This window comes from Desmodus rotundus, chromosome 2 (genome assembly GCF_022682495.2).
Source record: "Desmodus rotundus isolate HL8 chromosome 2, HLdesRot8A.1, whole genome shotgun sequence".
Taxonomy (NCBI): Eukaryota; Metazoa; Chordata; class Mammalia; order Chiroptera; family Phyllostomidae; genus Desmodus; species Desmodus rotundus.
The window spans coordinates 203949082-203975742 of NC_071388.1; the positions used below are offsets into that span (position 1 = coordinate 203949082).

General features: G+C 45.8%; 1 protein-coding gene and 2 pseudogenes across 4 annotated transcripts in view; 1 reads left to right on the forward strand and 2 right to left on the reverse strand.

The window, feature by feature from the left end:
* Positions 1-23616, forward strand: part of COPS7B (COP9 signalosome subunit 7B) — a 29301-nt gene extending 5685 nt beyond the window's left edge. For all 4 annotated transcript variants that reach the window (XM_045198392.3, XM_045198393.3, XM_024564012.4 and 1 more), the window contains 6 exons: positions 1184-1361; positions 5321-5396; positions 7493-7581; positions 9336-9538; positions 11380-11485; positions 23142-23616. In XM_045198392.3, the coding sequence (XP_045054327.1) occupies positions 1200-1361; positions 5321-5396; positions 7493-7581; positions 9336-9538; positions 11380-11485; positions 23142-23300 (795 nt within the window). In that variant the 5' untranslated portion in view covers positions 1184-1199 and the 3' untranslated portion in view covers positions 23301-23616. The remainder of the gene's footprint in view (positions 1-1183; positions 1362-5320; positions 5397-7492; positions 7582-9335; positions 9539-11379; positions 11486-23141) is intronic.
* Positions 172-328, reverse strand: LOC128780342 (U4 spliceosomal RNA; annotated as a pseudogene).
* On the reverse strand, positions 2295-3644 carry LOC112307839 (large ribosomal subunit protein eL28 pseudogene; annotated as a pseudogene).
* Positions 23617-26661: the final 3045 nt, after the last annotated feature.

The window sequence follows — 26661 nt, forward strand, 5'->3', positions numbered from 1 at the left end:
CTTCTCGGTAACCTTTATTCCCTGGCACTTCACTTTTTCTGTTTCCGGCACGACCTTAGTAACCCTAAGTGAGACTACATTCTTGTTTCTCTAATACCATAGGAGGGCTGCAGCCCTGTGTGCCTGCCTCCCCAGGAGAACTTAGTTTCTCTTGCACCAAACCATCCTCCTCTGAATTGTTCTGTGCTTCAGCTTACTAAAATTTTTCTCCTTCATTAAGTTGTACTGCCCCAATGTGTATTGTCCTTGGAGGAGTAATCTTTTCAATTAGCAATAATCGCGCCTCGGATAAACCTCATTGGCTACGATACTGCCACTGCGCAAAGCTAGGAGTAATCTTTTCTTATGCAGGATTCCTGGACAGTGGGTTTGCAGTGTCGTGTGTTCACGTACGCTCAGCACGTGATTATGTTACACAGTTGAGGGACTGTCCTGTCCCTAAGGTCTTCGGGATAGCCATACAGTATCTTTGTTGTTTTCTCAGATGTTTTTATTGTTTCCCTGAGGATTTATGTAAATTCTGAAATCACATTTGGTAAAATGCCACTTCTCTGTGGGAGGACAAAGTGAGGGATATTTTTCATGGACTTGCACACCATGTATTTTCTTAGTTTGAATATGTTGCTGCTTATCTTTCAAGATGATTTCTCCCCTTTTTCTATCCTTAAATGACTTCTTTGATTAAATGAGGCATCTTTCTTGTCTGCTTTTTGTGTCTTTTTCTTACCTGTACCTAGCTGTAGATGGGAGTCTAAGACACTCTGGAAGCTGTAACCGATTGCTTTTCCTTGCATCAGCCACCTCTGTATGGGCAAGATTCTCTTTTTCTTAACTAGAGTCTGTAAGTCAGGTGGATATAAAACAGCTACTGAGAAACTCCTGTGTGTTTCTTTAGGTCCTGGTTAGGTTCAAGGGCTTAGAACATGCTGCCTTTGGGAGAGGGTCAGATGGGGATTAGGTGGGTTTTACTAAGTGTGTTTCAAACCTCAGCATAAGGACAAAATTTCTTTAACTCCAGGTTGAACCCTACCCATCTCACAAAGTGGTCACAGCCCCTGGACTTCGGAACTGGTTTTTCTTTTTTAATACTATAAAATTATTCTGATACCTGATTCAGCATTAAATAAGCATAGGCTTTGCAAAGGAGAAGGAAAAATGATGGGAACACTTTTCTTTTGGACAGATCTTAAGGCCAGAGAATGGCAGGTGAACAGAAACCCTCAAGTAACCTCCTGGAACAGTTTATTTTACTAGCCAAAGGCACTAGTGGCTCAGCCCTCACTGCCCTCATAAGCCAAGTCTTGGAGGCACCTGGAGTGTATGTCTTCGGAGAACTGCTGGAGCTGGCCAATGTGCAGGAGGTAAGGGCAGTTTCTAAACAATTTCTCTATCTTCTCTGTGCTCAGCCTTCCTTTGAGTCTCCAGGTTTCCAAGGAATTTCAGTGCCAAAGCATTGCAGACCTGTGAGGTGCCCTGCTGAGGGAGGGATGGGAATTGGTGGGACAGGGGGAGAGAGCAAGGATGATGTCCTGGACTCCTTCTAGTCAGCATTTTCATCTGAACTTGAGGTAAAATTAGATTGGGTTGCTAATACTTTGAAAGATAGGGAAAAAATGTAGTTGAACCTAGTAAGTTAGAAACATAGAGTATAAGCACGGACTGGTGTTTAACAGGGGTAGTTTCAAGCATTCTTAGGGACAAAAACCTCCAGTGCAAATATTGACCAGGAAGACTGGTCAGGTGCATAGGTAGCACGAAATGATCACCACTGAACCTGAGATAGGCATGAATAAGGAGTGTGTTGTTCCTGTGGAAAAGGGCAATGTTGTGTAGATGTATAAAGTAGACGTGCAAAAAGGATATGCCTGACATGCTGGAAAGTAGTCCTTTTTGCTTTGCTTCTTTGTTTGATTGTGCTTATTAAAACCTTCGGGATCCAGTTTTGGTTGTTATGTCTTAAAAATGAGATGATGCAGTGAAGAATGACCAGGTGGAATAAAGAGATATAAAGCAGCCTATACTTTTCAACCTCTGCTTCCCACTTTGGATATTTTTATATGGTTGTCCCTCATTATCTACAGGGTGTTGGTTCCAGGATCCCCCTCTGATGCTCAAGTCTGCTGTATGAAATAGCATAGTGTTTGCATAAATGACGGGGTATACCTACACATCGCTGCATCACATGGGTTCAGCATAGTGGCTAATTCAAGGTCTGCTTATTGGAACTTCCTGGGATTGTTTTCCAGATATTTTTGATTGATGGTTGGTTGAATCACCAATGTGAAATCTGGATACGCAGGAGGACTGTATTTACTTACTGATTGGTACTTTTATTTTCATTGATTGAGATAGAGATCTGGTGACATTTTTATTACTTTGGGGGTTTTGTTCAGGCACTCTTGGTGGGGTGGGGTGGCTTCTTTTTTACCATCACAGCTTCTTTCTGGCTACCAGGATGGTGCTGGCTCTGTGAATGGCTTTCACCTGCAAATCTGGGTGGTACTTGTTCTTGGGATCATGTGCATGATGCTGCTGAGGGTGGCCTGGTGTTCTTGTTGATTGTGGGCCACATGTAGGAGGTGGTTGGCTTTTGCTGGCCGGTTCTTCACTTCACAACTACTAGGACCCTTTGCTGTTGGCTGCTGGCTCCATGCCCACAGCTTTGTGGTATATCATCCCACTATAGTAGGAGTTGCAGGCCTTCCAGTGGCTGGACTTGTGGCTCTACATCTGCTTATTCCTCTTGATCAGGAAACTGAGCAGCTTCCCGTGACTGTCCATTGTAGACATGAGGACACCGCATCCTCTGTCCTCCTTGCAACAGCTGGAGACCGAAAGAGCTGCTTTTATTTTTTAATTGTGAACTTAAAAAAAAAAATTTAAAAGATTTTATCTATTTATTTTTAGAGAGAGGGGAAGGGAGGAATAAGGAAGGGGAGAGAAACATCAGTGTGTGGTTGCCTCTCACACACCCCCAACTGGGGACCTGGCCTGCAACTCAGGCATGTGCCCTGCCTGGGAATAGAACCAGCGACCCTTTTGGTTTGCTGGCCAGCACTCAATCCACTGAGCCACACTGGCCAGGGCTAAAAATATGTATTTTTTATTGTTCAATTAAAGTTATCCCCATTTTTCCCTCTAATTGTGAACTTTTACTATCAGTTCTGTTTGCTAGACTGTATGCTCTGTTGTGTTCACTGTTGTTTCTTTAGAGCTTAGTATGTGGACTGACACACATGGGCTTTCAGTCCAAATTTAATGTCAGAGATGGAAAAGTGATGCTGGGAAAATGGAAGAGAACTGGGTTCTTTTTAAAATAGACTTGATTTTTTAGAGCAGTTTTAGAGTCACAGCAAAATTGAAAGAAAAGTAGAGATTTACCATACACCCCCTGCCCTCACACATGCATGACCTCCCCCATTACCAGTGTTCCTCCCCAGCATAGAGCCTGAGTTGACACATCACTATCACCCAGAGTCCACGACTTGCCTTGGGTTCATTCTTGGTGTTGTACATTCTATGGGTTTGAACAAATGCGTAATGAATGACTTGTATTTGCTAGTACAGTATCATACAGAGTAGTTTCACAGCCCTAAAAATCCTCCGTGTTCTACCTATTTATCACTCCCTTCCCTCTAACCCATGGCAACCACCGATTTACTTTGTAGCTTTGACTTTTCCATCATGTTATAGATGGAATCCTACAGTATGTAGCTTTTTTAGATTGGCTTCTTTTACTTAGTTATATGCATTTGAATTTCCTCTATGTCTTTCATGGCTTGATAGCTAATCATTTCAACAGGAGAGATGACTAAGGGGTAGTATGTGCCTTCAGGTTCTTGAAAAGCCTGAATGACTGTGCCAACTAGTTGTTTTGTCATTATGAGATTAGCTAAGAGGAGATAGGTGAAAATGAAAGCTGGAAAGACCTTATTGATTTGGGCCAGTGGGAGAAGTTTTGGAGTATCTGCTTTAGAGAAAACAGTCTGTTACAGCTAGTTTTATAATCATCTGTCTGAAAAACAGGGGCTAGATTTGATGATCTCTTCTACTTCTGATTCAGGGCTTCAGGAGGTTGTTGATGAACCCCAAAAGCTAGACTGGAGCATTAGGGTGCCTGCTCTCATTGGGGTGCTTACTAAATCAACTGTATCTCCCCATAGTTTGTTTTTTCCATATGTAAGCTGGGAGTAAGCTAGTTGTCTTTCCCTGGTCTGAAAGTATGGATGTAGTTCATGGAACCTTTTTTAAAAAGATAAAATTGAGCAGTATTACAATTGGTGTCCACAGAATAATTTGGGTACTCCTGTTTAGATTTTACTGAGTTTGGTAAATTGGGGAGTAACAGGTCTGTATTTGTGAGTAAAAGGAACACCCAGTTAAGATCATTGAGAGCAGAGTGAGTAGTCCAGGCAAAACAGTATCTCTTTCGTTTTTCTTCTGAAGATAGCTCTTTGACGCCAGTGTCAGTGAGGAGTAGGTAATTTTTTTTCACATTTTTTTTATTGTTGTTCAAGTACAGTTGTCTCCATTCCACCCACCTACTCTCCCCGACAGGAATAGGTAATTAAAAAAAAAAAAGATTTTATTTATTTATTTTCAGAGAGGGGGGAAGGGAGGGAGAAAGAGAGGGAAACATTGAGGTGTGAGAGATACATCAATTGGTTGTCTCTTGAACGCCCCCAGCTGGGGACCTGGCAGGCATGGGCCCTGACAGGAAGTCAAACCCTTGACCCTTCAGTTGGCAGGCTGGGACTCAGTCCACTGAGCCACACCAGCCAGGGCAGGAATAGGTAATTTTAATGAAAATTTTTATTTGGGATAGCCTGATGTCCTGGCTTTCTGTCCCAACCTGGCTCTTCTGTCGCACCTTATGCTGTGCTAATCTCTCCCAGCGTCACAGCCCACACACACTCCTGAAACTTGGAACCCGCCCTGCACTTTGTGGCTGGTAGTGGCTCGTGCTGCACCTGCCAGGCTGGTGTGTGGACAGAGCTGCTCCAGTGTTCATTTGAATGGCCAGGGAATCTTGGGGAAACTTGAACTGTTTCCAGTACTTACTGTTTTGTGTGCACGTGTGGAAGCAAAAGAAGTCTCTTGGGCATGCTGTATGGAGCGTAAAACATGTATTCCTGAGAGAGAAAAGTTAAATTGGGGGCTTTAATAATCTTATTTATTTTTTCCCAAAGAATGAAAGCATTGGAAGGGACCAGCTAATAAAACAGTATAGAATCGTGGCACACGCTCACCCGCCCTGTGCTTGAACACTGCGGTGATTGGTAGACAGCTTGGTCTGTGAACTCTTTCTTTTCCTCCTCAGCTGGCAGAAGGAGCTAACGCTGCTTACTTGCAGTTGCTGAACCTGTTTGCATATGGAACATACCCAGATTACATAGGTGAGTTGGTTAAGATCCTCCAAAGACTTTTCTTAATTATGTCCCTCTGTTCAGGTGTGTTGCCTCCCTGAGGATTGCTGGGGTTTGGGATATAAAGCATGGGGTGGGGTCTTCCTGACCTAGGTGCTTCCCATTGCACGGTGTTCTGCGGGTGATCTCACGTGAGGACTCTCCCTTCTCACCTTCTACTTCCCAGGGGGTGGAATGGGGACTTTGTTTATTATGCTCTTCCATGAATATAGCCTTGTCTGTTTTCCAGATGAGATTCTTGAGAACTGGTGTTTGTAGAACACTTGGAGTGTTGTGAAATGTCAGAATACCCATTTGTAAAGTTGTTAAACATTTTAAATAGTGTCAAAATAATATCACTATACTGTACTGAAGAAACTTTGGAAAATAGGGAGGAAAAAAGTAATAGTCGTACCAGCATTAAACTGCTATTAGCATTATGGTGCTGGATTTTCCTTCCTCTGCTTGGGTTTTTCATTATGTAGGTATAATTAGATTATGTATACAATTTTATATTTTGCTTTTCCCACTTATTTCATAGGCATTTATCCATGTTTTAAGTGCATGTATTCATTTTTAGTATTCCATAATCTAATAATCCATAATCTACTTAGCCCATTCTCTTTTGTAGGTCATTTGGGTCATTTATAATTAGAATCATAAATAGCATGTCCAAATGCTAACTTACCTTCCATCCAGGCCTTGTTTGCTTGGCTTCCCTGGTTTGTTTTAGTGGCCTGACAAAAGTCTGGTAGTGTATTTTAGTGGTGTGACCCCAGGACCTTCCTTACTATATTCCCTCTTTCTCACTGTGTTTTTTGCTGGGCACGTCTACTTTTTGCTGCTTTCAGGCTGGACAGTTCTCCACTTGCCAGTTTTTTTTCTGACCTTCGCTTTGTTCCAGTGAGTGTGTCCTCCGTTTCTATTCTCACTAAAGAGGCAGCATTGCACAGGTTTCAGAACCAGAGTCTGCGTTATATTCTAGCTCCAGTTCCACTAGTTGTGTCCTTTGGCACATTAAATAACCATCAGCATCTCAGTGTCCTTCTCTGTGGTAACCCAGTCCACAGTCCTCTACCTGTACTCCTTGGGCTAGATGTTTCAGAATCAGAATTAGGGGGCATCTGAGCAGGTAATACGCTGCATATGCCTTTTTAGGTGACACCCTTGAGGGGCGTGGGCAGCACCTGCAGTCAAATGGTCATAATTTTGCAGCAAAACAAGTGAACATTCACAACAAGTGGGATAAAAAGTCTGCCTTAATTCAGGTCAAGAATTGCTGCTACCAGGTGAATTTTAGCACCATATCAAGGAAAGAAAATCAGTTTGGATTCACCTTCTTGGAATCCCGGATTGTGGATAAGGAACTGAAAGCTTCAGAATCCATCTCGGGGGTGGTGTGTGTGTGTGTGTGCGTGTCTGGGTGTGTGTGTGGGTCTGCGCCAAGTAAGGCTTGCCGCGTGTGTTACCTGCAGCTGCCACCATCGCTGTTAGCATCAGAGTGATTTCTGAAATCTTGCCCATCCTTCAAGGCTCATTTCAAACACTGTATTTTTTGTCCCTCTCCTGTATCTCCTCAATGTATCTGGGCTCACTTGCTCTCTCTCTCTCACCCCTTCTTCCCCTCTTTCCCTAGCTCGCTCTCTCCCTGTCTCCCTCCCTCCTCCCCCTCTCTTTCTTATCCTTTTGCTCTCTTCGGGTAGTTTGTACCTTTCTTCTGTTAGTTCTGTCTTGCATTTATAAGACAGTGCCTTGCACACAGCAGATGCCCAGTGAAGATGTGTTGAACTTGATTGAATGTCACAAAGGGCACAAATAGAATTCCATTAAGATAATTGTCAAGTGTATTCATGCCCGGATTTTCAGGAGATTTAAGCTCTTTGAGCACAGAAGCTGAGTCTTGTCTCTGGAGGCACATGGTCTTCCCAAGCAGATAGAGGGACTCGGGACATTTGCCTCATGCTAAGTGCAGAGCCGTGGCAGTGACTCGGTGGTGGATTTGGTGTGGGGAAGCGCTGTGCTTGTTCCATAAAGGAATCCTAATTTCATTTTGTGTCTTGATTCTTGTGGTGGGTGGGACCGAGCAGCCAACAAGGAGAGCCTGCCAGAACTCAGCGCAGCGCAGCAGAACAAGCTGAAACACCTTACCATTGTGAGCCTGGCGTCCAGAATGAAGGTACAGCCCTGCGCCCTTTCCCGTCCTCCTCGCCTCGAGTCAGGTCTCTCACTGGCACCATTGTGGAATTCCCAGCTACACACCGTGGAGTCAGAGCACAAATACACAAAATTTGCTCAGCAAAGGACGAAAGAGGAAAAGATAATTGAAATAGTGTTGACAGTTACTCCCCGTCCCATTTAGGAAAAATATGCCCAGGAGTGACTGAGTCAGCAGCTCCCAGTGCAGGTGTGCCATGGTGCCTTGCATGGTGTGAGCGTTTTCCCTTCTGAAGGAACACTGCTGACTAGGGAGAGGTGTTATTTGAAACAGCAGGGCATCTCAAGGCCAGTTAACCACTTCATTTATCACTCGGTGTACAGTGAGCTGTGCTAATGTTGGAGGAAAAACTTGCTATGTTGGACTTACTAAGAAGTAGATTTTTAATATGTTGCTTTCCTCTGGGGATTCTCAAGGTTAATTTTACTCATTGGAATTTTTGCCGCACATGTTGGCGTTGGGCCCGAACCTCCTGTACGATGTCATCACTCCACTATGTCTGACTTCCCTGCCCCACTCACTTTAGAAGCAGCCTTGCAAACAGCTGCTCATGGTTACTCACAGAGAAGATCCAGATTCGGTTAATTCATTGTTGATTTGGCTCTCTGCCTAGTCCCAGCCTGAGTGTCTTAAGGTTTTTGAGGACTGTGCCTTTGAAAAAGTTGCTTTTTGCATTTCCCCTCTGTGATTGAGCTCGAGAGGCGTGCATTTTTTCTTGCATTGTCATGGCTTGGCTGAAGTCACTTCACATGGTCTAATCACAGATATCTGATTCTCAGCCTGACATTTCAGATGGAAGGCCTATTTTGTTAGGAAATGAAGACCTGACCTTTTTTTTTTTTTTTTTTTTGTCCTGATCATGGACTTCTCAAGTATAGCAAAGAGTAGGAGTAGGTTTTTCCTTCATTTTTACAACCTGACATTGTAAGCCCACCTGCCGCCCCTGGGTTTTAGACCTTCAGTCATAGAAAACTCTGCCAGGTGTGTTTGCTCTTCCTCTCTTCTGTGCATTTTCCTCCTGTCTGTTTCTGCAGATTTGATCACTGCGTTAATTTCCAGACTAAAAGTGATGTGTCAGGATTTGCAGAAAACTGGATGTGTAGATATCCAGTTGTCTTGGAGTCATGCAGAATGATGGTGTAGCCCAATAAAGGACTGTTGTTGGGAATTGAGAGTGGTTGCAAAGAGTCTGAGAGAACAACTGTAAACTTTAGGATGACCTCTGAGCTGGCTGTACTGGCCACCTGTAGGTGGGTGTGTGAGCCTGCATGTGTTTTTGCTTGTACTCTGCCAGGTAAGCCCCCAGTTTCTCCTGGCCAGTGTCTGAGATTAGTGTTGTAATGATCTGGCATTTTATGCAAAGTCTGCAAGCTTCCAGAAGGTGGCAGAATGGCATATACCAAGTATTTCCTTTTCTCTTCTGTAAAAAGTTTAGGGCCTCAAAGAGTTTGTTTCAGGGCATGAAAGCTGAAGGTGGGGCAAAGTCCAGGAGGCGGAGAATCTTGGAGAACGCATTCCCAGATGTTGTGGGTCTTGTTTGGATCCCACAGGTCTTATAGCTCATTTATCCACCTCTTGTTGCCATAGATGATAATAATGATCACTGCACTGCATTTCCCAAAGCCCTGACGCAGCCGTTGGCTGTGTTGGTAATACCTGCATTTCTGTAATGTTTGCCAGTGGTGTTTGTAAATATCACATGGCCTTGTCTGCAGTGTATCCCCTACTCTGTGCTGCTGAGGGACCTGGAGATGCGGAATCTCCGGGAGTTGGAAGACCTCATCATCGAGGCTGTCTACACTGACATCATCCAGGGCAAGCTGGACCAGCGAAACCAGCTGCTGGAAGTGGATTTCTGCATTGGCCGTGACATCCGAAAGAAGGACATCAATAATATCGTCAAGACCTTGCATGAATGGTGAGGCTGAAAGTTGGAGGGCTCTCTTCTCCTTAGGGAGGAGGATATCTAGCCTGTGCTTGGGGAGATATGGGCTGCAGGTATTAGCTGAGGCTGTCTGGGGAAACTTTGCCAGAGAGTGAGGGGCTATACTTGTGACGATAGCTGTGTGGCAATAGGAATCATTTCAGGTCTCCTAGTGCCTTGGTCGTAAAAGAGTTCTGATCCTAGTACAGCTGGGGGCTGTTTAACAGTGGGCTGTCAAATGCCCAGGGTTGGCAGATGGAGCCTCTGGAGCCTAGCTACGTGACACCGGTCCTGTGCTTTGCACACCAGCCTCAGAGTTTGACCACACTCAGGATGCTGGTTTGGTAAGATCTTTGGGTAAGAGAACCCATGTTCAGCGTCAGTAACATTGGGCCACTGTCTATAAAACATTGTGAGGGACAGTGAGGACAAGGAATGGGTCATTCTAAGTCGGAACACAGACTCACAGTATATTAATAAAACTATATTCTGGTACAGGAAAAGGAGTGACGTGTTTGCATGTACTCTATTTTAGTAGAGTTTTAATAGAATTTGGTGTTTGCAAGAGCTGTTTCAGGTTCTGTGAGGGTTTGTTACGAAGTTGTTTAAATGATTTGGGTCTTTGAAATGATAAAGCCAGATGGACTTAGTTGGAGATGAGGTTTTAGTTGAATTTTGAAGGAGGGCCAGGGTGAGAGCATGGTTGGAGGTGGGGAGAGTATGTTCCCAGGCAGGCTCATGGCCATTTGGAGGTCAGGAAGCAGAGTAGGTGGGCTTTGTGTAGAGGGCTAGGGAAACTTTTCTATAAACTAGATGGGATCTCTGGCTTATCCCCAAGAGGAGTATATCTAGATTTGACCCCCTGGAGTCTAATGCTCCCCCCACCCTGAGTGCCCTAGTTTCCCTCACTTCAGCTACTCTTGGCCCACCCCTCACCCTGAGTTCTAGTCCAGGTATGACCCCACCTTCCCTTTACAACCTCTGGCTAAAGCAGGAACTTTCAAAAGATTGTAGAACTCTTAAAGCAAAATAAATGGGAAATAAACTTAGAAAATGCCCCTAATGTGAAAACGGTTTGGCGTACCAAGTCTAGCCTTCCGACCCACGGAAGCTGGCTGTCTGATGCCGTTTTTGACATGGCTGACACATTTTTCACATCCATAGTCTGGCTTCCTATTTTTAGCCCCCAACAAGTTTCCGGAGGTGCCGTCCTAACCCCCGTCCCAGGAGGTTTATTAGGACGGATTGTTAAAACTTTGTTTAGGCATTGGAGTTCAAATTGAAACAAAATTGGGATGTAGAGTGGCCCCACAAATAGGGCAAAATGTTCACATTATTGAATCTTACGTGAAGGGTTATGTGGGTATTAACTGTACTATTCTTTCAACAATTTTTAGGTTTAAAATTTTCAGAATAAAAGGGGAAAAGAAAATGAGGGGGGTGACAGGAAGTAACTTAAACTTCTGAGAAAGGGGGCAATCTTAAAAATATGATGCTTTTAGAAAATAATTTTTTCTTTGGAGAAAAGTGTAAGTTCTCCCTTAATTGCTTTTATCTCAGTGTGTGAAACTTCTCGTGGGATGCAAAGGTTGGAGATTAAAGCTGTGTTCTAAGAAACTACTCCACATACTCCGTGTTTGTCGCCGCATGCCCTGTGTTATGTGTCCTATGTTTAGAAACGCTTGTCTTTTGGAAGGAGTGCAGGGGCAAGGGCCCAGGCAGAGGGGGTGTTACAGAAAGACCCACCCCGTAAGGAGTTGGGAAGGGAGATTTCAGAGCCAGGAGGAGAGCTCCCAGGCCTTCCTGTGGCTCAGGACCGGTTGTCTCCTTTGCAGGTGTGATGGCTGTGAAGCAGTGCTGCTGGGCATCGAGCAGCAAGTTCTGAGAGCCAACCAGTACAAGGAGAACCACAGCCGGACCCAGCAGCAGGTAGAGGCAGAGGTAAGGAAGGGACTTTGTTCCCTGCTCCAGGGGCGTCCTGTTTGCTCCTTCATCTTGCGATTCTTGTTGTAGATGAAATAAGCAGTTATCAACAAGCAGGCGTGGGGGTGGGGGTGAGTGTGACACAGTCTCTGTTCTTGGTGCTCTCTTGTGTCCTTTCTGCTTATGGGTTGGCAGAGGGCCAGTAGGCTTAGAAAGCGGAGAATGTTGTAATTTTCTAGTACACGTGCACTTTGTAGCTGAAGAACAAAAGACACAAGGTTGGGGGTGTACCTTAAAGATGGATAGGAGGAGGCAGCAGTCTAAACTCTTAGTTTTGCTCTAGAGCGTTCAGCAAGATGGCAACTTCCCTGGTTAAACTTGCTTTGGGCAGCCCTGTGAAGCAGGCCTGATGTGCAGCTTCAGCTGATCCCAAGTCAGTGGGGTGCCTGAAGCTGAGCCACTGAATGAATTACACAAAGTAGATTTCAGACTGCTACAGCCAGGCCCAGGGAAAACTCGCAGCTGTCTCTCCTTTGACTTACGGTGGAAACAGAACAGCTGTTTTAAAAATTAGACTATGAGAATGAGAAAGTTCAAATTCAGGGATCAATACCATCAGTGTTTAAATTTTTGGAAAACTAGCAAAGGACTGAAAAAGTTTTCTATGAAGGGATAAAATATTTTCATATTATAGTTTGGTTTTGTTTTTGATTATTTATTTATTTTTTTAGAGAGAGAGGAAGGGAGGGAGAAGGAGAGGGACAGAAACATCAGGGTGTGTTTGCCTCTTTGTGGCCCCCACCAGGGCCCTGGTCTGCAACCCAGGCATGTGCCCTGATGGGGAATCAGCCCAGAAACCCTTTGGTTTGCAGGCTAGTGCTCAATCCACTGAGCCACACCAGCCAGGGCTAATTTATTGCATTAGAAGTAGATTTAGAATTATTGACAATGCTATAGACCTTTTAAAAATTATTTATTTGTTTGTTTGTTTTTAGAGAGAGGGGAAGGGAAGGAGAAGGATAAGGAGAAAACGTCAACGTGTGGCTGCCTCTCGAATGTCCTCTAATGGGGACCCGGCCCGCAACCCAGGCATGTGCCCTGACTGGGAACTGCACCGCAACCTTTTGGTTAGCAGCCCACGCTCAATCCACTGAACTATACTAGCCAGGGCTAAATTTTTTATTTTACTTTATTATTTATTGATTTTAGAGAGAGAGAGAAACATTGATTAGTTCCACTTATTTATGCATTCATTGGTTGATTCTTGTATGTGCCCTGACTGGGGATCAAACCCCCAACTTTGGCTTGTTGGGATGATGCTCTGACCAACTGAACTACCCGGCCAGGGCCTACTGTAGACCTTTTTCTGGAGATTTATTATATATTTGCAAGCACATAAAGAACGATACTTAAAACAATATCTTTAAAACTGTAGCAATCCTAGGAAGTCAGTAAAACTTAAAACTTACCATTAATGTAAAAAGGGATAATTTTTCCTTTCACTTCATTTTAACTTTTAGTATCAGTAGAACGTCATAAAGATATGTACCTTTCTCCTCAATTAAAAAATTTCTTGCTGAGAAATAATACGAGTTACAAAACACAACAACAATAAGATGGCTAGACAGATGGTGGTCGGCAGGCACGGGGGAGGAAGGGTGCGGTTGGACAGGGCACATGGGCTTCAGGCCCCGGTACTGCTCTGCTTCTTAAGCTGTGTGGTAGGTGCCTTGTTCATTTTATTCTTCTGTAAACTACATGTATGTCATAACCGTTTGAAATATGTGATATATGTTTCATACTAAAAAAAGAAGAAAGGGAAAAATTTTGGCGGGTGAAATAAATGCAAGTGAAGATAAAAGTGTGATTGTGGTATTCGTGGCACCTGCTTGTTCAGGACGCTGGCAGCCTCTTGGCAGGACACAGCGCCTGCCGTTGGCTCAGCGGGCGTTGTTTGTGTGCCTGTAGCCTGGGCTCTGTGCAGTGACCTCAGAATTTGTTTAGAGCCCTTAAGATCAAAGTGTTGGCATTGGAAGTCTTTTCCTGGTGTTATAGGGCTTAGAGTGTTGATGGTATTTAATGAGTTTTATAAAGCAGGTGTCCCAGAGTGTGGCAGAGTGGGGCCCAGAATTACAGCTAAGGAACAGTAAATTGCTCTGCCCTTTGAAAGGGGATTTGTGAAATTTAAGGATTTCCCCTTCTCTGTTACATGTATCCTTGAAAATAAAGCCTGTGTCTTTGTAAGATCAGCTCCTAGTCCCATGCCTAACCCATAGTGTTGCTCACATGTTTACTGAGCTGAATATTTCTGGCACAACCTATAAGTGTACTGCTAAACTCTGCTTTTCATGAACTAGAGTGAATTTATTTTGGATACACACACACTCCCCTATGTACTATACATAGTACATCTGTGGATGTTCAATCCATCATTAATTTTTAGCCCTACTTTAAGCCAAAGAAGTATGAACTACTTTTAATTTAGCTTTAGCCAAAGACACATTCAACTATGGAAATAAGCCTGCTGTGTCTCTAATAAGCCGTGTTATCACCTTTGTGACTGTTGTGGCCTCTGCTCTGAGATTGATGCCTGAAAAGTGGGAAGAACTAATCACTCTATTCTCTCCGTTGATTCTAACCTGTGAACCAAACCCTGGAAACCACGAGGTTTGGAGGTGAAGTGTGCCCACCTGGCTGGGGTAGCCTCTGTGAGACGAGCCAAGCCGTCTTTAACTTGGTTGGAAGAGCCTGATTGCTGCTGGCAGCCCCATCATGCCTAGTCTGTTGTCAGTTGTGTTAGGGTAGGGGGCAGGCTTGGATTGTGGGCTTGGATTCATCCCTGCTTAGCCAAGAGGGATGAATGCCACTAGTTTCAGAATTTCGAACAGTTCAAGTTTATTTCCATGACGAGTGGCATCTGCTGAAAGAAGGTAGATGTGTACATAGGTACTTTAGATACTTGGCAAATGGTGAGGCACAACCAATACTTAGACACCAGTGTGGGCAAAATCTTTAAATTAGGATTATTTAAAAAAGGACAAGAAAAAAGGAAAGGAAAGGAAATGGAAAGTAAAGGGGAAAGAAAAGAAAAGAAAGAAAAAAGAGCCAGGGCATGGATTTGTAACCAGTGTCTCACTGATGAAAAACATAGGTATGGACACCCCCACTATCAGAGCCTGATACTGCCACCAGGTGGGAGTAAGGATTAGATTAAGTTGGAGAAAGAAATTTGAGAAGGCTCAGTAAAGACCACCTTCAATACCAAAGAAAACAATCTGCTAATTTAATAATCATCTAGGCCCTGGCTGGTGTAGCTCAGTGGATTGAGCGCTGGCCTGCAAACCAAAGGGTCACCGGTTGGATTCCCAGTCAGGGCACGTGCCTGGGTTGTGGACCTGGTCCCCAGTGGGGGCCACGTGAGAGGCAACCACACATTGATGTTTCTCTCCCTCTCTTTCTCTCTTCCTTCCCCTCTCTCTAAAAATCTTAAAAAAAAAAGTAATCATCTGGAAAATCTGGAACAGACCAGTATGAGGAGGAGCATGGCGGAAGCCAGAGCCTTGTCAGTCTCTCATTGAGTAAATGATGCCCCGACGCTGAGTGTAGGGCGCCGATAATCTCCCGGCAGAGGCACACTAAGTATTTGCTGACTGGAGGAGAAAATAAACCCACAAAGAACAAAGCTGTAATTCTGTCATATTCCGCTGTTGTTTATGCTTCTGTTGCACTTGACTTAACTTTTTTAGTCATTCACTCAATGAGTTGGTGATTTTTTTTTTTTTTGTCCTTAGATTACTTTTTCTCAGAGGGAAAAACTTGATGTTTCCCTCCCCTAAATTTTAAAATAGCAGCTTCCTTTTGGTGAGTTGCAGCCTCAAGAGCCTTCCCTCCTAATTAAGCCAGCTCTATCACTTTTTACCCAAGAATATTCACTCCTCTTCTCCTTTCGCCGAAATAATGCACATTAATCGGTTACAATTCCAGCATACCTGGAGAAGACAGAACAATAACATTATGAGCTGTTTCATTATCTCTGAGCAAGCACTCTGGAGGGGAGGTAATGATTGTTTGAAGCATCGCAAAGCATGTCTTCATTCGTATTTGATTTTGGAGCCTGTTTTTCTTCGTATTAGAAAGATATGCCTGATGTTGTGTGGAATGTTAACGTACAGCTGGTGCTACACTTACAGAGTAAGCTCTGTTCGAGTCATGCGGCTAAGAAAGCGCATTTGGGAAAAGTAAGCTCTGTTTCCCGTGGCGCAGAAAACCCCCCAGGAGTTAAGTGAGTGCAGTCCTGGGGCTTGTTGGCTGTTAGAGTGCAGGGCCCCGAAGGGGTGACTCCTGGCTCCTCCTGGAAAGTGTTCTGTCCGTCTCCCAGCTCATTCCCGCTGTGGACTCTACTTCCTGATGTCTGCCTTTGCTTTGCCTCACAACTGGGAGGAGTTTTCCTATCGGGAAGCTCTTCTCTCGCCTTTTGCCTGAATATCTAAGGTCTGGCAAGCAAGGCTGCAGTTTTGTCAGCAGGTGCAGTCCCACCTGGAAATTCCTGGGACCCATGTTTCAAAGGTCTTGATAAACTCCAGGTCATTTCAGGTAATGGCACAGGGGTGGCCTGCAAGTCGGGCCACCCCTAATTAAGTAAAATTAGTAGGGCCAGTGGTGTAGTATTTGTCCTCAGTTGAAGGGTAGCTCTGTGGAAGAGGAATTAATTGGACTTCTCAAGATTGTTTCACAAGGCCAAAACAGGTTTCATTGGTGGACCTACCTGGGCAGCCTCTCTTGGGTCTCAGAACACACTGTCTACAGTTAGACCTGCCCAGCTACTGCAAGAAGCTGGTTGACTCTTAACTCCCCTTCAACTATGGGCGTGCTTGGTTTAGCAGTCTCTTTCGTGAGTTCTGTGTGTTTAAAATGCTAATGATCACGCTGACTGGAGCAAGGCGTATCTGTCGTAGAACCCAGTATGAGGGCCACGTCGCTGCTCCTAGCCAGGCTGAGACTTTGTGGAGGATAAGTGGTCTCATTTCTTAGGCTGAAGGACACCTGCCTAGGAAGCCCTGTTTCTCCCTGGAGGCCTTCCTTTCATTCCATTCTGGATGAGGTAGACATGAATGTCAGAAACCTGAAGGAGACAGGCATGTGAGGCCACGTGAGAGAGAGGTGCTGCCAGGCAAGTACAGAGTGAAGGCAGGCAGGTCAGTGTGGGCTAAGAGTGGTCAGGGCAGGTTTGTGGCAGAGGTGCGTGACTCTGCAGGGAGGGTCAGATCTAGCTAAGGAGGAGACTTACCCAGGCTAGAATAACAGGGTACGGGAAAGGCAGAGATGAAGCACTGCTCCCAGCTGTGACACAGTGGACTGGCCTGGCTTCAGTGGAGAGCATGTGTTGAGCAGGAGGGAAGGAAGGTGCAGGATCTTGAGTGGTGTTTCAGAAATGGAGAAAGAACCAAGATTTCCACTGGGGAAAAGTCTCATTTCTTTTCCTTCAACGTGACCAGGGTCACTGAGCACCCAAAATAAGGGCTTATTGGGAGGGTCCTATTTGCACTAAATAGGCATTTGAATGAAAGGGGGGAGGTATGCTTTTGTCTATTTATTTGGTGAAAAGCTTTTGACAGGATCCTGAATCAAAGACTTTTAAATGGAATTGAGTTACCAAGAGTCTGCCTTACCTGGTGGGGAGTGGAAGTAGGGGCAAGGAGAGAGCACAAATGGACCCTCTGTGAGTGGAGGGAGTGAGAGCGAGTGCTGGACTCTGGGGGTAAAAGACTATATAGAGCAAAAGAGGCGAACAGCAACTGCTGGGGGCAGTTGAGCTGGGGGCAGTGGAGAGGCTGGCTGGCTGGCGGAGAGCTGCCCTGCTGGAACCGAGGCTGCGTGTTGGGTTGGCAGGGCAGGAAAGGGCCTCTCAGCTTGGCCACAGACACTGTGACTCCAAAGCTGGCCCACAGTACCCAAGGTCACTGTAAAAAGAGAAACTCCAGTTAATTTCTGATAGGCTTGTAATGACATATTTATAGAAACACAGGTGCAAAAGATCAAAAATAGAACCATTATTGGGGGATTTATTAAATACCTTTTCCTTATTTATGTATGGATTATGAGACTGTCAGTAAATCTAAAATACTGTTGAACAAACTCGAAAAGTGTCCATAGGCTTTGGCTACAAATAAATGATAAAGATTTTATTCAAGGGTCCTGGGGCTTGTAAACTGGAAGCACAACTAGGCAATATCTGGAATGTTTCAAAGAAGAAAGCAAGCTCAGGGCTTTTAGAGTGAAAAGTACATTCCTGAGAAGAATCTGTCCTGCACTCTTAGCCTCTGGATGACGGATGGTCCGGATACTGAACATTCTTCCCCAGTCCTTCCGGGGTGGTCAGAGGGTTACCTGGAGGTCTGATGTTTGTCCACGCACTGACTCAGGATTGCAAAGTTCAAGTGCCCAGGCTAGTTAAAGCAAAAATAGTTGTTTCCTCAGGCCTCAACCTGCTTGATTTTAGTAATTTAACAGCTCGACTATAGTAACTACATTTTATTTCTTCTATTTCTCAGTATATTAAGTGAAAAACTTGATATAGAAAACAATTTGGAGTATAAGTTGGTTGTTTAGTAAAAATTATTGCATAAAGAACTTGAGGAAATAAGGTCAAATGGTGCTTCTCAGCCAAGATGAGATTAAGGAAACTATTTTTAATAGGATGTTTTGCTTGGAAAGATACCACTTTTTTAAACAGAGGCCTTGTATTTCTTTCCTTTTTTAAATCTGTATTTTTTTAAATTATGTTTTATTAATTATGCTATTACATATGTTCTGATTTTTCCCCCTTTGCCCCCGCCCGCCTAGCACTATCCACTCACTCAGGCAGTCCCCCCACCGTTGTTCGTGTCCGTGAATTCTGCGTATAAGCTCTTTGGCTCCTCCATTTCCTACACTGTACTTTACATCCCCTTGGCTGCTCTGTAACTACCTATTTGTGCTTCTTAATCCCCTCACCTCTTCACCCATTCCCCCATACCCCCTTCCCATCTGGCAACCATCAAAATGCTCTCTGTATCCAGGATTTTGTCTCTTGTTTCTTCTTTGTTTAGTTTGTTTCTTAGATTCAATTGTTGATAGATATGTACTTATTGCCATTTTATTCCTCATAGGTTTGATCTTCTTTTTCTTATATAAGTCCCTCTTACATTTCATGTAATAATGATTTGGTGATTATGAACTCCTTTAGTTTTTTCTTATCTGGGAAGCTCTGTATCTACCTTTCGATTCTAAATATCTTTGCTGGGTAGAGCAATCTTGGATGTAGGTCCTTGCCTTTCATGACTTTGAATATTTCCTACCAGCCCCTTCTTGCCTGCAAAGTTTCGTTTGAGAAACAGCCGACAGTCTTATGGGAACTCCCCTGGTGGTAACTAACTGCTTTTCTCTTGCTGCTTTTAAGATTCTCTCTTTATCTTAACTTTTAGCATGTTAATTATGATGTGTCTGGTGGGGGGCGCTCTTTGCATCCATCTTGTTTGGGACTCTGTGTTTTCCTGGACTTGCATGTCTGTTTCCTTCACCAAATTAGGGAAGTTTTCTTTCATTATTTTTTCAAATAGATTTCCAGTTTCTTGCTCTTTCTCTTCTCCTTCTGGCACCTCTATGATGCGAATGTCGGAACACTTAAAGTTGTCCCAGAGGCTGCTTACACTATCCTCAGGTTTTTTAATTCTTTTTTCTTGTTCTGACTGGTGTTTTTTTGGTTCCCTATGTTCCAAATAATTGATTTGATTCTGAGCTTCATCCACTCTACTGTTGTTTCCCTGTAAATTGTTCTTTATTTCAGTTAGTGAATCCTTCATTTCTGACTGGATCTTTTTTATGCTGTTGAGGTCCTCACTAAGTTCCTTGAGCATCCTGATAACCATTGTTTTGAACTCTGCATCTGATAGATTGCTTATTTCCATTTTGTTTAGTTCTTTTTCTGGAGTTTTGATCTGTTCTTTCATCTGGACCATGTTTCTTTGTCTTTTTGTGTTGGCAGCCTCCCTGTGTTTGTGTCTGTGTATCAGGTGGAGCTGCTATGACTCCCTGTCTTGGCAGCATGGCCTAATGTAGTAGGTGCTCTGTAGAGCCCAGTGGCACGGCCTTCCCTATCCCCCAAGTTGGGTATTTGAGGTGCACCCACAGTGTGGGCTGAGTACACCCTCCTCTTGTAGTTGAGCCTTGATAGCTGTTGGCAGACCAATGGGAGGGATTTACCTAAGCCAGTCAGCTACAAGGATTGGCTGTGACCACTGACCACCAATATCTGCCCTCCGTGGAGGATCAGCTGCACAGTGGCAGGGTGGCGGTGGTGCTCCGACGTGGTTTGTAGCTGTCCACTGGGTATGCAGGCCCCGAGGTCTCCCAGGTGGTGCAGGCCAAGGTCAGCCCCCCAACTGTGTTTTACCTGGGGCCACCCTGCCTGAGCTATAAAGTAATCTGAGATGGCTGCTACTTTTGCTGGGCTTGGAGAGTCCCAGGTGAAGCCAGGCTATGAATCTGGGCAGGCTGCAGTTAGTGCTGTGCCTGGGGCTCACTGCAGCCAGCTGTTGCTTGTTTGAGAGGATTTAGGAAGTTGTGAAGCATGAGCCAAGACCAGCCATTCTTGTGGAAAAGCCACTGTTAACAGCTGTAAATTGGGTGGGACAGAGCCTTAGGGGAGCTCCAGGGTGGGGCAAACAGTCCTAGCCAGGTTGGTGGAGCCTCAGGTATGGCACCAGCCTGCAGGCTCTGTGGGGAGAGGGTTCAGAAAAGAAACAGTGGCCTCTGCTTTCTGTCTGGGAGAAAGCTGTCCTCCAGCCTTTACCTTGATGCCAGACACTTCAGTTCCTCCCTGTATGCCCCTGGTGCCTTTCAGGCTGCTACTCTGATGTTGGAGCTCAGAGGGAGTGAGTCTGAGTGAGTCCATGTGTGGGTTCTTTAAAAGGAATTACTTGGACTCCAGAAGTTTCTTTCACCTACTTAATCCCCACTGGTTTTTGCAGCCATAAGTTATGGGGACTTTTATCTTCCTGACACTGGAACCCTGGGCTGGGGGACCTGGTGTGGGGTTGGGACTTCTTGTCCTGAGATATCCCTCCCGAGTTTTTATCCACCACACCTGGATGTGGGACCAACCTGTTCCCTGTCTCCACCCCTCCTACTGGTCTGGATGGACGTGGTTTCTTTAATTCCATAGCTGTTAGATTGCTATTCAGCTCACTTTCTGATGGTTCTGAGTGATGGTTGTTCTGTAATTTAGTTATAATTTTGATATGATTGTGCTCGGGGGTAAGCTGTGTTTACCTATGCTGCCATCTTGACCCGATGTCCAGGACTTGTATTTCTAATGTTTTATTTAGATAAAATTTTGCCAGCTTTTGGGAAAACTTTAGAACAAATCACCCAGGCAGTGCATCCCATGTACTGAAAGTATGGGTGTGAATCTTGTTTTCTGTCATTGTCTTAATGTACATTTTTAAGTTGCAGTGTCCTTTAGCACATTGGAAATCAGAGGTAACTGACATGTGAAGAAATAAACTTGTGCTATGAGCTCTTGTTAAGATCTTAATTAGTTTTTCTCAGACACTTAGCATCAAACTGGAGAGGCCTTGGAATGTTTTTATAAGCGTTTATTTTAAAAGTAGTGATAACTGAGAAATCACATTTCTTTTTATGTTTTTAAATATTTTTATTTATTTATTTTTAGAGAGAGGAAGGGAGGGAGAAAGAGAGGGAGAGAAACATCAATGTGCAGTAGCCTCTCATGTGCCCCCTCATGGGGACCTGGTCCGCAACCCAGGCGTGTACCCTGACTGGGAATCGAACCAACAACACTTTGGTTTGAAGGCTGGCACTCAATCCACTGAGCCACACCAGCCAGGGCTGAAATCATATATCTTAATCTCCCCTCCAAGGGTATCAAAATATGCCTTGGAATGAAACAAACAAAATCAGTCTCTTTTTTAAGAAGGTGTCAAGCCATCCACGTGCTCCAGATTTTTCACTCCTTGTCTCACCAAGTCACTACTGAACAAGACATCCCAAACAGCCATGAGCCTCCGGGGGTGGGGGTGGGGGTGGGGAGGTCCGAGATGGCACCTCTTGGCCTGGCAGGACCAAGACCTTGGTAAACCTGGCCTTGACTTAGGCAGCCCTCTGTTTCACTGTCTCAGCCCATAGTCCCCTCTGCTTCTTTCAGAAAGGTTCTAGTGTGGATGGAGGTGACAGCGGTTTGGGGCATGGCTATTCCCGTATCTCAAAACAGCAACAAAAATCAAAATTAAAAAATGACTTCCATCCTACTTGAGGCTCATTCTGCAGGTGATAGACCTTCTCTGGGAAGTAATTTTTTGTCCCATGTCATGGTGTAGTTTCAGCTCTGCATGTGGACTGTCTCTTCCTCAGGCTCCTGATATTCCTTTGAGGACTTTTGGCCCTGACAACTCCCTTCTCCCTCTGGAGAAGCCCAAGCCTGCTTCCCAGAGCACATGGAATCCCTCTACACCACCCTTCTCTTTCTTTCTTCTAATGATTTTTTAAAAATGCTAATGCTTCCTCTTCTGCTTTTCTCCCTCTCAGCTAGCTAAAGGGCAAAAGCATCAAAGATCCATTAGAACTGGTGTTGGGGAAAGTGTGTGTAGCCAGGCATGAAGTTGGTACACTTTTCAGAAGGCAGTATAGCAGTAGTTATTAAACTGTGAAATGTGCAAACCCTTTGATCTGAAAGCTCACTTCTAGTAATACGTCCTCCCCAGATGTTCCCAAAAGTATGCAAAGGTAAACATCAGAGGTCGTCATAGGAGCTCTGTACCTGGTAAAAACAAGCTGGGAGCTAAGTTGAAGGTTGTGGAACATTCATAGTGGAATAGGACACAGGCGTTACATAAAACGTGTGTTCTGACGTGGGGCGGCGTTCAGGAGTTGCATAGATACATCTGAGCCCCTCCTTGGTTAAGTGAAGAAAGGTATTCTGAAAACAGTAGTGTCATGGCATCACGCCTTTTTTTTTTTTTTTACTACATTTTCATAGTTTATCACTTAATTGGCTAAAGTTCATCCTCTAATTGTTTACTCAGGAAGGTCTCGTGGAGCTTGTGAAAATACTTGGTTTCATACACGAACAACAGCAGTTAGCTGAGCCTAGAATTCTTGGTCACTCTTTTTCTTTCTTTTTTTTTTAATTTTTAATATTTATTGATTTGAGAGGAGAAACATTGATTTGTTTTTCCACTTATTTATGCATTCATTGGGTGGTCTTGTATGAGCCCTGACCATAGATCGAACCCACAACCTTGGCGTATTGGGACAGGGCTCTAATCAGCTGAGCTGCCCAGTCAGGGCTGCCCCTTTTTCTAAGGCCATTGTAGTCACTGCTTTCTCTCCCCTTTGGTGGTCCGCCTCTTTGCCAGATGGACTGCTTCCTCGTGGCTTTTGCCTTCCTTTCCATCAGGCATGCGCTAGTCCCACTTTTCTGCCTGACTCGTTCCCACGCATCCTCCATGAGTAGCCCCTGCTGGTTCCTCCTCATGTGCGTTTCTAAGGGTGATCTCAGATTGGCTTGCATAGGTTTCTGGCTTCTTCCCTCTTGGCCCCCGTTGCGATGAGGACACATTTCGATGGGTTTCTGGTGCTTACAGACTGAGCACACAAATTCTGTGTCTCCCTCCAGGTTAGCAACATCAAGAAGACTCTCAAAGCCACCGCGTCCTCCTCAGCTCAGGAGATGGAGCAACAGTTGGCCGAACGGGAGTGTCCCCCTCATGCTGAGCAGAGGCAGCCCACCAAGAAGATGTCCAAAGTGAAAGGTCTGGTCTCCAGCCGCCACTAGGACCGGTTGGGGCAGCTGGCACTCACCAGGCCTGGGTCAGCTGGGGAGGGGACACCAAGGGCCTATTCCCTCCTCTCCCTACCTTCAGTGAGTTCCAGACCTGCCTGCCCCTCACCAGCGCCTCCCTGCCCTGTTGGTACTGTTTCAGAAGAACCGTTACATCCTTGCCCTGCCCACTCCCACCTACCCCAGTTGTTCCCTTCAGACTCAGGGGCTCCACTGATGCCACCCCAGCAGGGCCAGACACTGCCCAGCTGCCCTCCCGGAGGTTCTTGTCTCTGTTCAAGGGCTTGTCTCCCTCCCAGGTTTTTTTTTTTTTTGCTCCATGTCATGTTGTCAGGCTGGTCATAGCCAGAGGCAGCTTTAACCGGCCCACAGGGATGACAGCGAAGGAGGCTCCTCTCTGAGTGAGGAGGGGCCTCCTGCAGCCCCACGGACCACAGTGCCCACACGGTGCAGGCCCTCTCTAGCCAGGTAGCCCAACGCTTTCTTCTCCCCTCCTGCCTTGTCCCTTGTTGGCAGTGCCCGTCAGATCAGGCTGTGGAGGGATGTGACGCTGGGCTGTGTTTACTAAACCTGCGGGTTCCAGCCTCTTAAGCCCAGCTCCGATCTCTCGCTGGTTGGGAGCACTGGGCTGACTGACGTCCAGTGTGTGAGCACCAGTGGTGGGCGCTTCGTCCAGCTTGGTGTTCTCTGCTGCCTCTGCCCACTCAGACTGGTTTCGGTGAGAAAGCCGCGGCTGCCCCGGGGCTGTCTGCCAGCCCTTGCTCTCCCAAGACCTTTAATTACTCCCGGCTGCGTCCGTGCTAGGGCTGGTGGTGCCGAGGCCCCTCTCTCTGGGGAAGGACCTGTTGCTGCTTCTGTGTCCCTTTCGTCCCACCCCTCCTTGGCCGATGACCCAGAGCCCTCTGATGATGGCATTCTCCTGGCAAGAGGAAAGGACTTGACTAGCCTTTCTGAACTTGAACAGTTTCAGGTTATATTTTGATTTTTTTTTGTACAGGTTCTGATTCTAATACATTTCAACATGCCTTTTTCCCCCTCGTGTCAATATTTGTGGTAGACTAATCGCCGGGGACTTTTCACCTGGTTGGTGGGGGCATGTGTGTATGTGTGCGTGTTTTTTTTTAAGGTGAGGTGGAGGTCTGGACTAACACTGAAGTTCACTGAGGGGGAAAGCACATTCTAGAACAAAAAATAAAAGTGTAGACTTACTGTGACTGGCGTGCAGGGTGGCATAGCTGGTGGATCTGGAGGGCCTTGGCGGGGAGGGAGCTTCAGGGAGATGTCCTGTTGTCTCAGGACCTGGAGAAGATGCGTTTCTCCTTTTCAGACACATCTGGCAGCTGCCTACTGTCGACCTGATGTTAACGAGTTATTCTCGTTTCCCCTTTAAGCTGGTCCCTGTGCCCATATAACATGTCCACTGGCAGAGTTTGATTCCCAAAGTGCGTTTCATGAACCCCTTGACAGACGCTCTGTGGAAAGGGGGTTCAGTTGTTAAATAAATCTGGCACACCCTGCACCCCACATCCTCCCTGGAAATTCATTCTGAGGGTCTCAGGGAAGGCCGGGGTGAGGAAGCCTCTTCCCACACTGACGTCAGCACTGAACCCTTTTTGCCGATACCTGGTGGAACACATTTTGGGGAAATTTTTGGAAACATTGTATTTCTTAGAAATACCTCCCAGCCTTATAGGTTTTTCTTCTAACTACAGTCATGCATTGCTTAATGATGGACTGTGTTCCGAGGAGTGCATGGTCAGGCGATTTCGTCGCCGTGCGAACATCGTCGGGTGCACTCACACCACCAGGGGGGTCTAGCTGCTGCTCACCTAGGCTGAGTGGGCAGCCCGTTGCTCCTGGGATACAAGCCCATACAGCACACTGCTGTGCTGAGTTCTGCAGCCATGGAGAAGGTCCAGTAAGACTCGGGTGTGAAAGGAAACGGTGGTACGCTCGCGTAGGACCTTTACCTCCAGTGGAGCCTGCGGGCTGGAAGTCACCCGAAGTGAGTCAGCCAGTGTGAGTGAGGGTGGTGGCCTAGCACTTGGTTGCCCTGACTGTAGACTGTACACGCGCTGTACGCCAGGCCACACACTCTTCCAGAAACTGGTTCTCTGTTTTTAACTGTAAATTAACCTTAGCTTACTGTAACCTTTTTACTTTAGGAAATTCTAATTTTTAAAAACTATTGGCTCTTTTGTAATAACACTTAAAACACACCAGTACAACTGTACTGAAATATTTTTGTTACTTCTTTACAGTATAAGCTTTTTTGTTGTTTGTAAAATGTTTTATTTTTCTTTGTCTTCTTATACTTTATTGTTAAAGACTAAGACACGAACACACAAGTGAGCGCCTGCCTGCACAGGGTCAGGGTCAGGGTCAACATCGCTGCCTCCCGCCCCGCGCCTCGCGCCCCTGGAAGGCCTCAGGGGCAGTGACGGGTGTGGAGCTGTCATCTCTGTGACAGCAGTGACTTCCTCTGGAACATCTCCTGACGACCTGCCCGAGGCCCTTCTACAGGAGGTGTCGCTCTTTTCAGAAAGTGCTAAGAGACTGTGACAGCTGCATCGCTAAGGGGCAACAGGGATTTTCCACTCCTGCCGAGCAGGCACCCTCGCTCTCTGCAGTGCCCTGGTCTTTCCCACCAGCAGGCAGACCGGACGTGTGTGGCTCGACTGGTGTGGAACGGGTGGTCGTTTGTTTGTCCCATGGCCCTAAGGAGCTTTAAGGTTCATCTTCACAGTTTGGCCACTTCCTTGAAAATAGAGTGGTAATCATAACATATTTGTGAAGTGCTCTGCAAAGTGACCTCATGGACAGCAAGTCATCGAATCCCTTCCACCCAGACCGTCTCCTGAGGGTGGTAAGGGTGAGTAAACCTGCAGCCACCCTCACTTTACATGTGAGGAAGTGGTGGCTCAGATTCAAAATGTCCTGTGACAAGTGGCGGAATGACGACCCCCGCGTCTGCTGACTCGCACATCCTGCTGCCTTCTCTGTGTTACCTTCTGAGGCGGAGTCTGCCCTCCCCACGCTGACCCTTGGTGCCCTGCCTGTGCCTCTGAGGGTTCATCTCGCTTTTAACTGACACCCAACACACCACAGTCTCTGCTTCCCAAGCCCACCCAGCCACTATAGGCAGTCGGGCGTACAGGGTGGGGCTCCGGGAATTGTGGGAACAGCTGGAATGTCCTTTGCTCCATTGGGGTTCTGGTAGGAGGCCTGGCTCTGAGCTCTGTGGTGGTATCCCATCTGGCATACTGTGACGTGCCCAGGTGTTTACATGTAAACAAGGCATTCAGAAGAGGTGCCAGCGTCGGTGGGGATCCAATAGAATCGAACGGTATTAAAT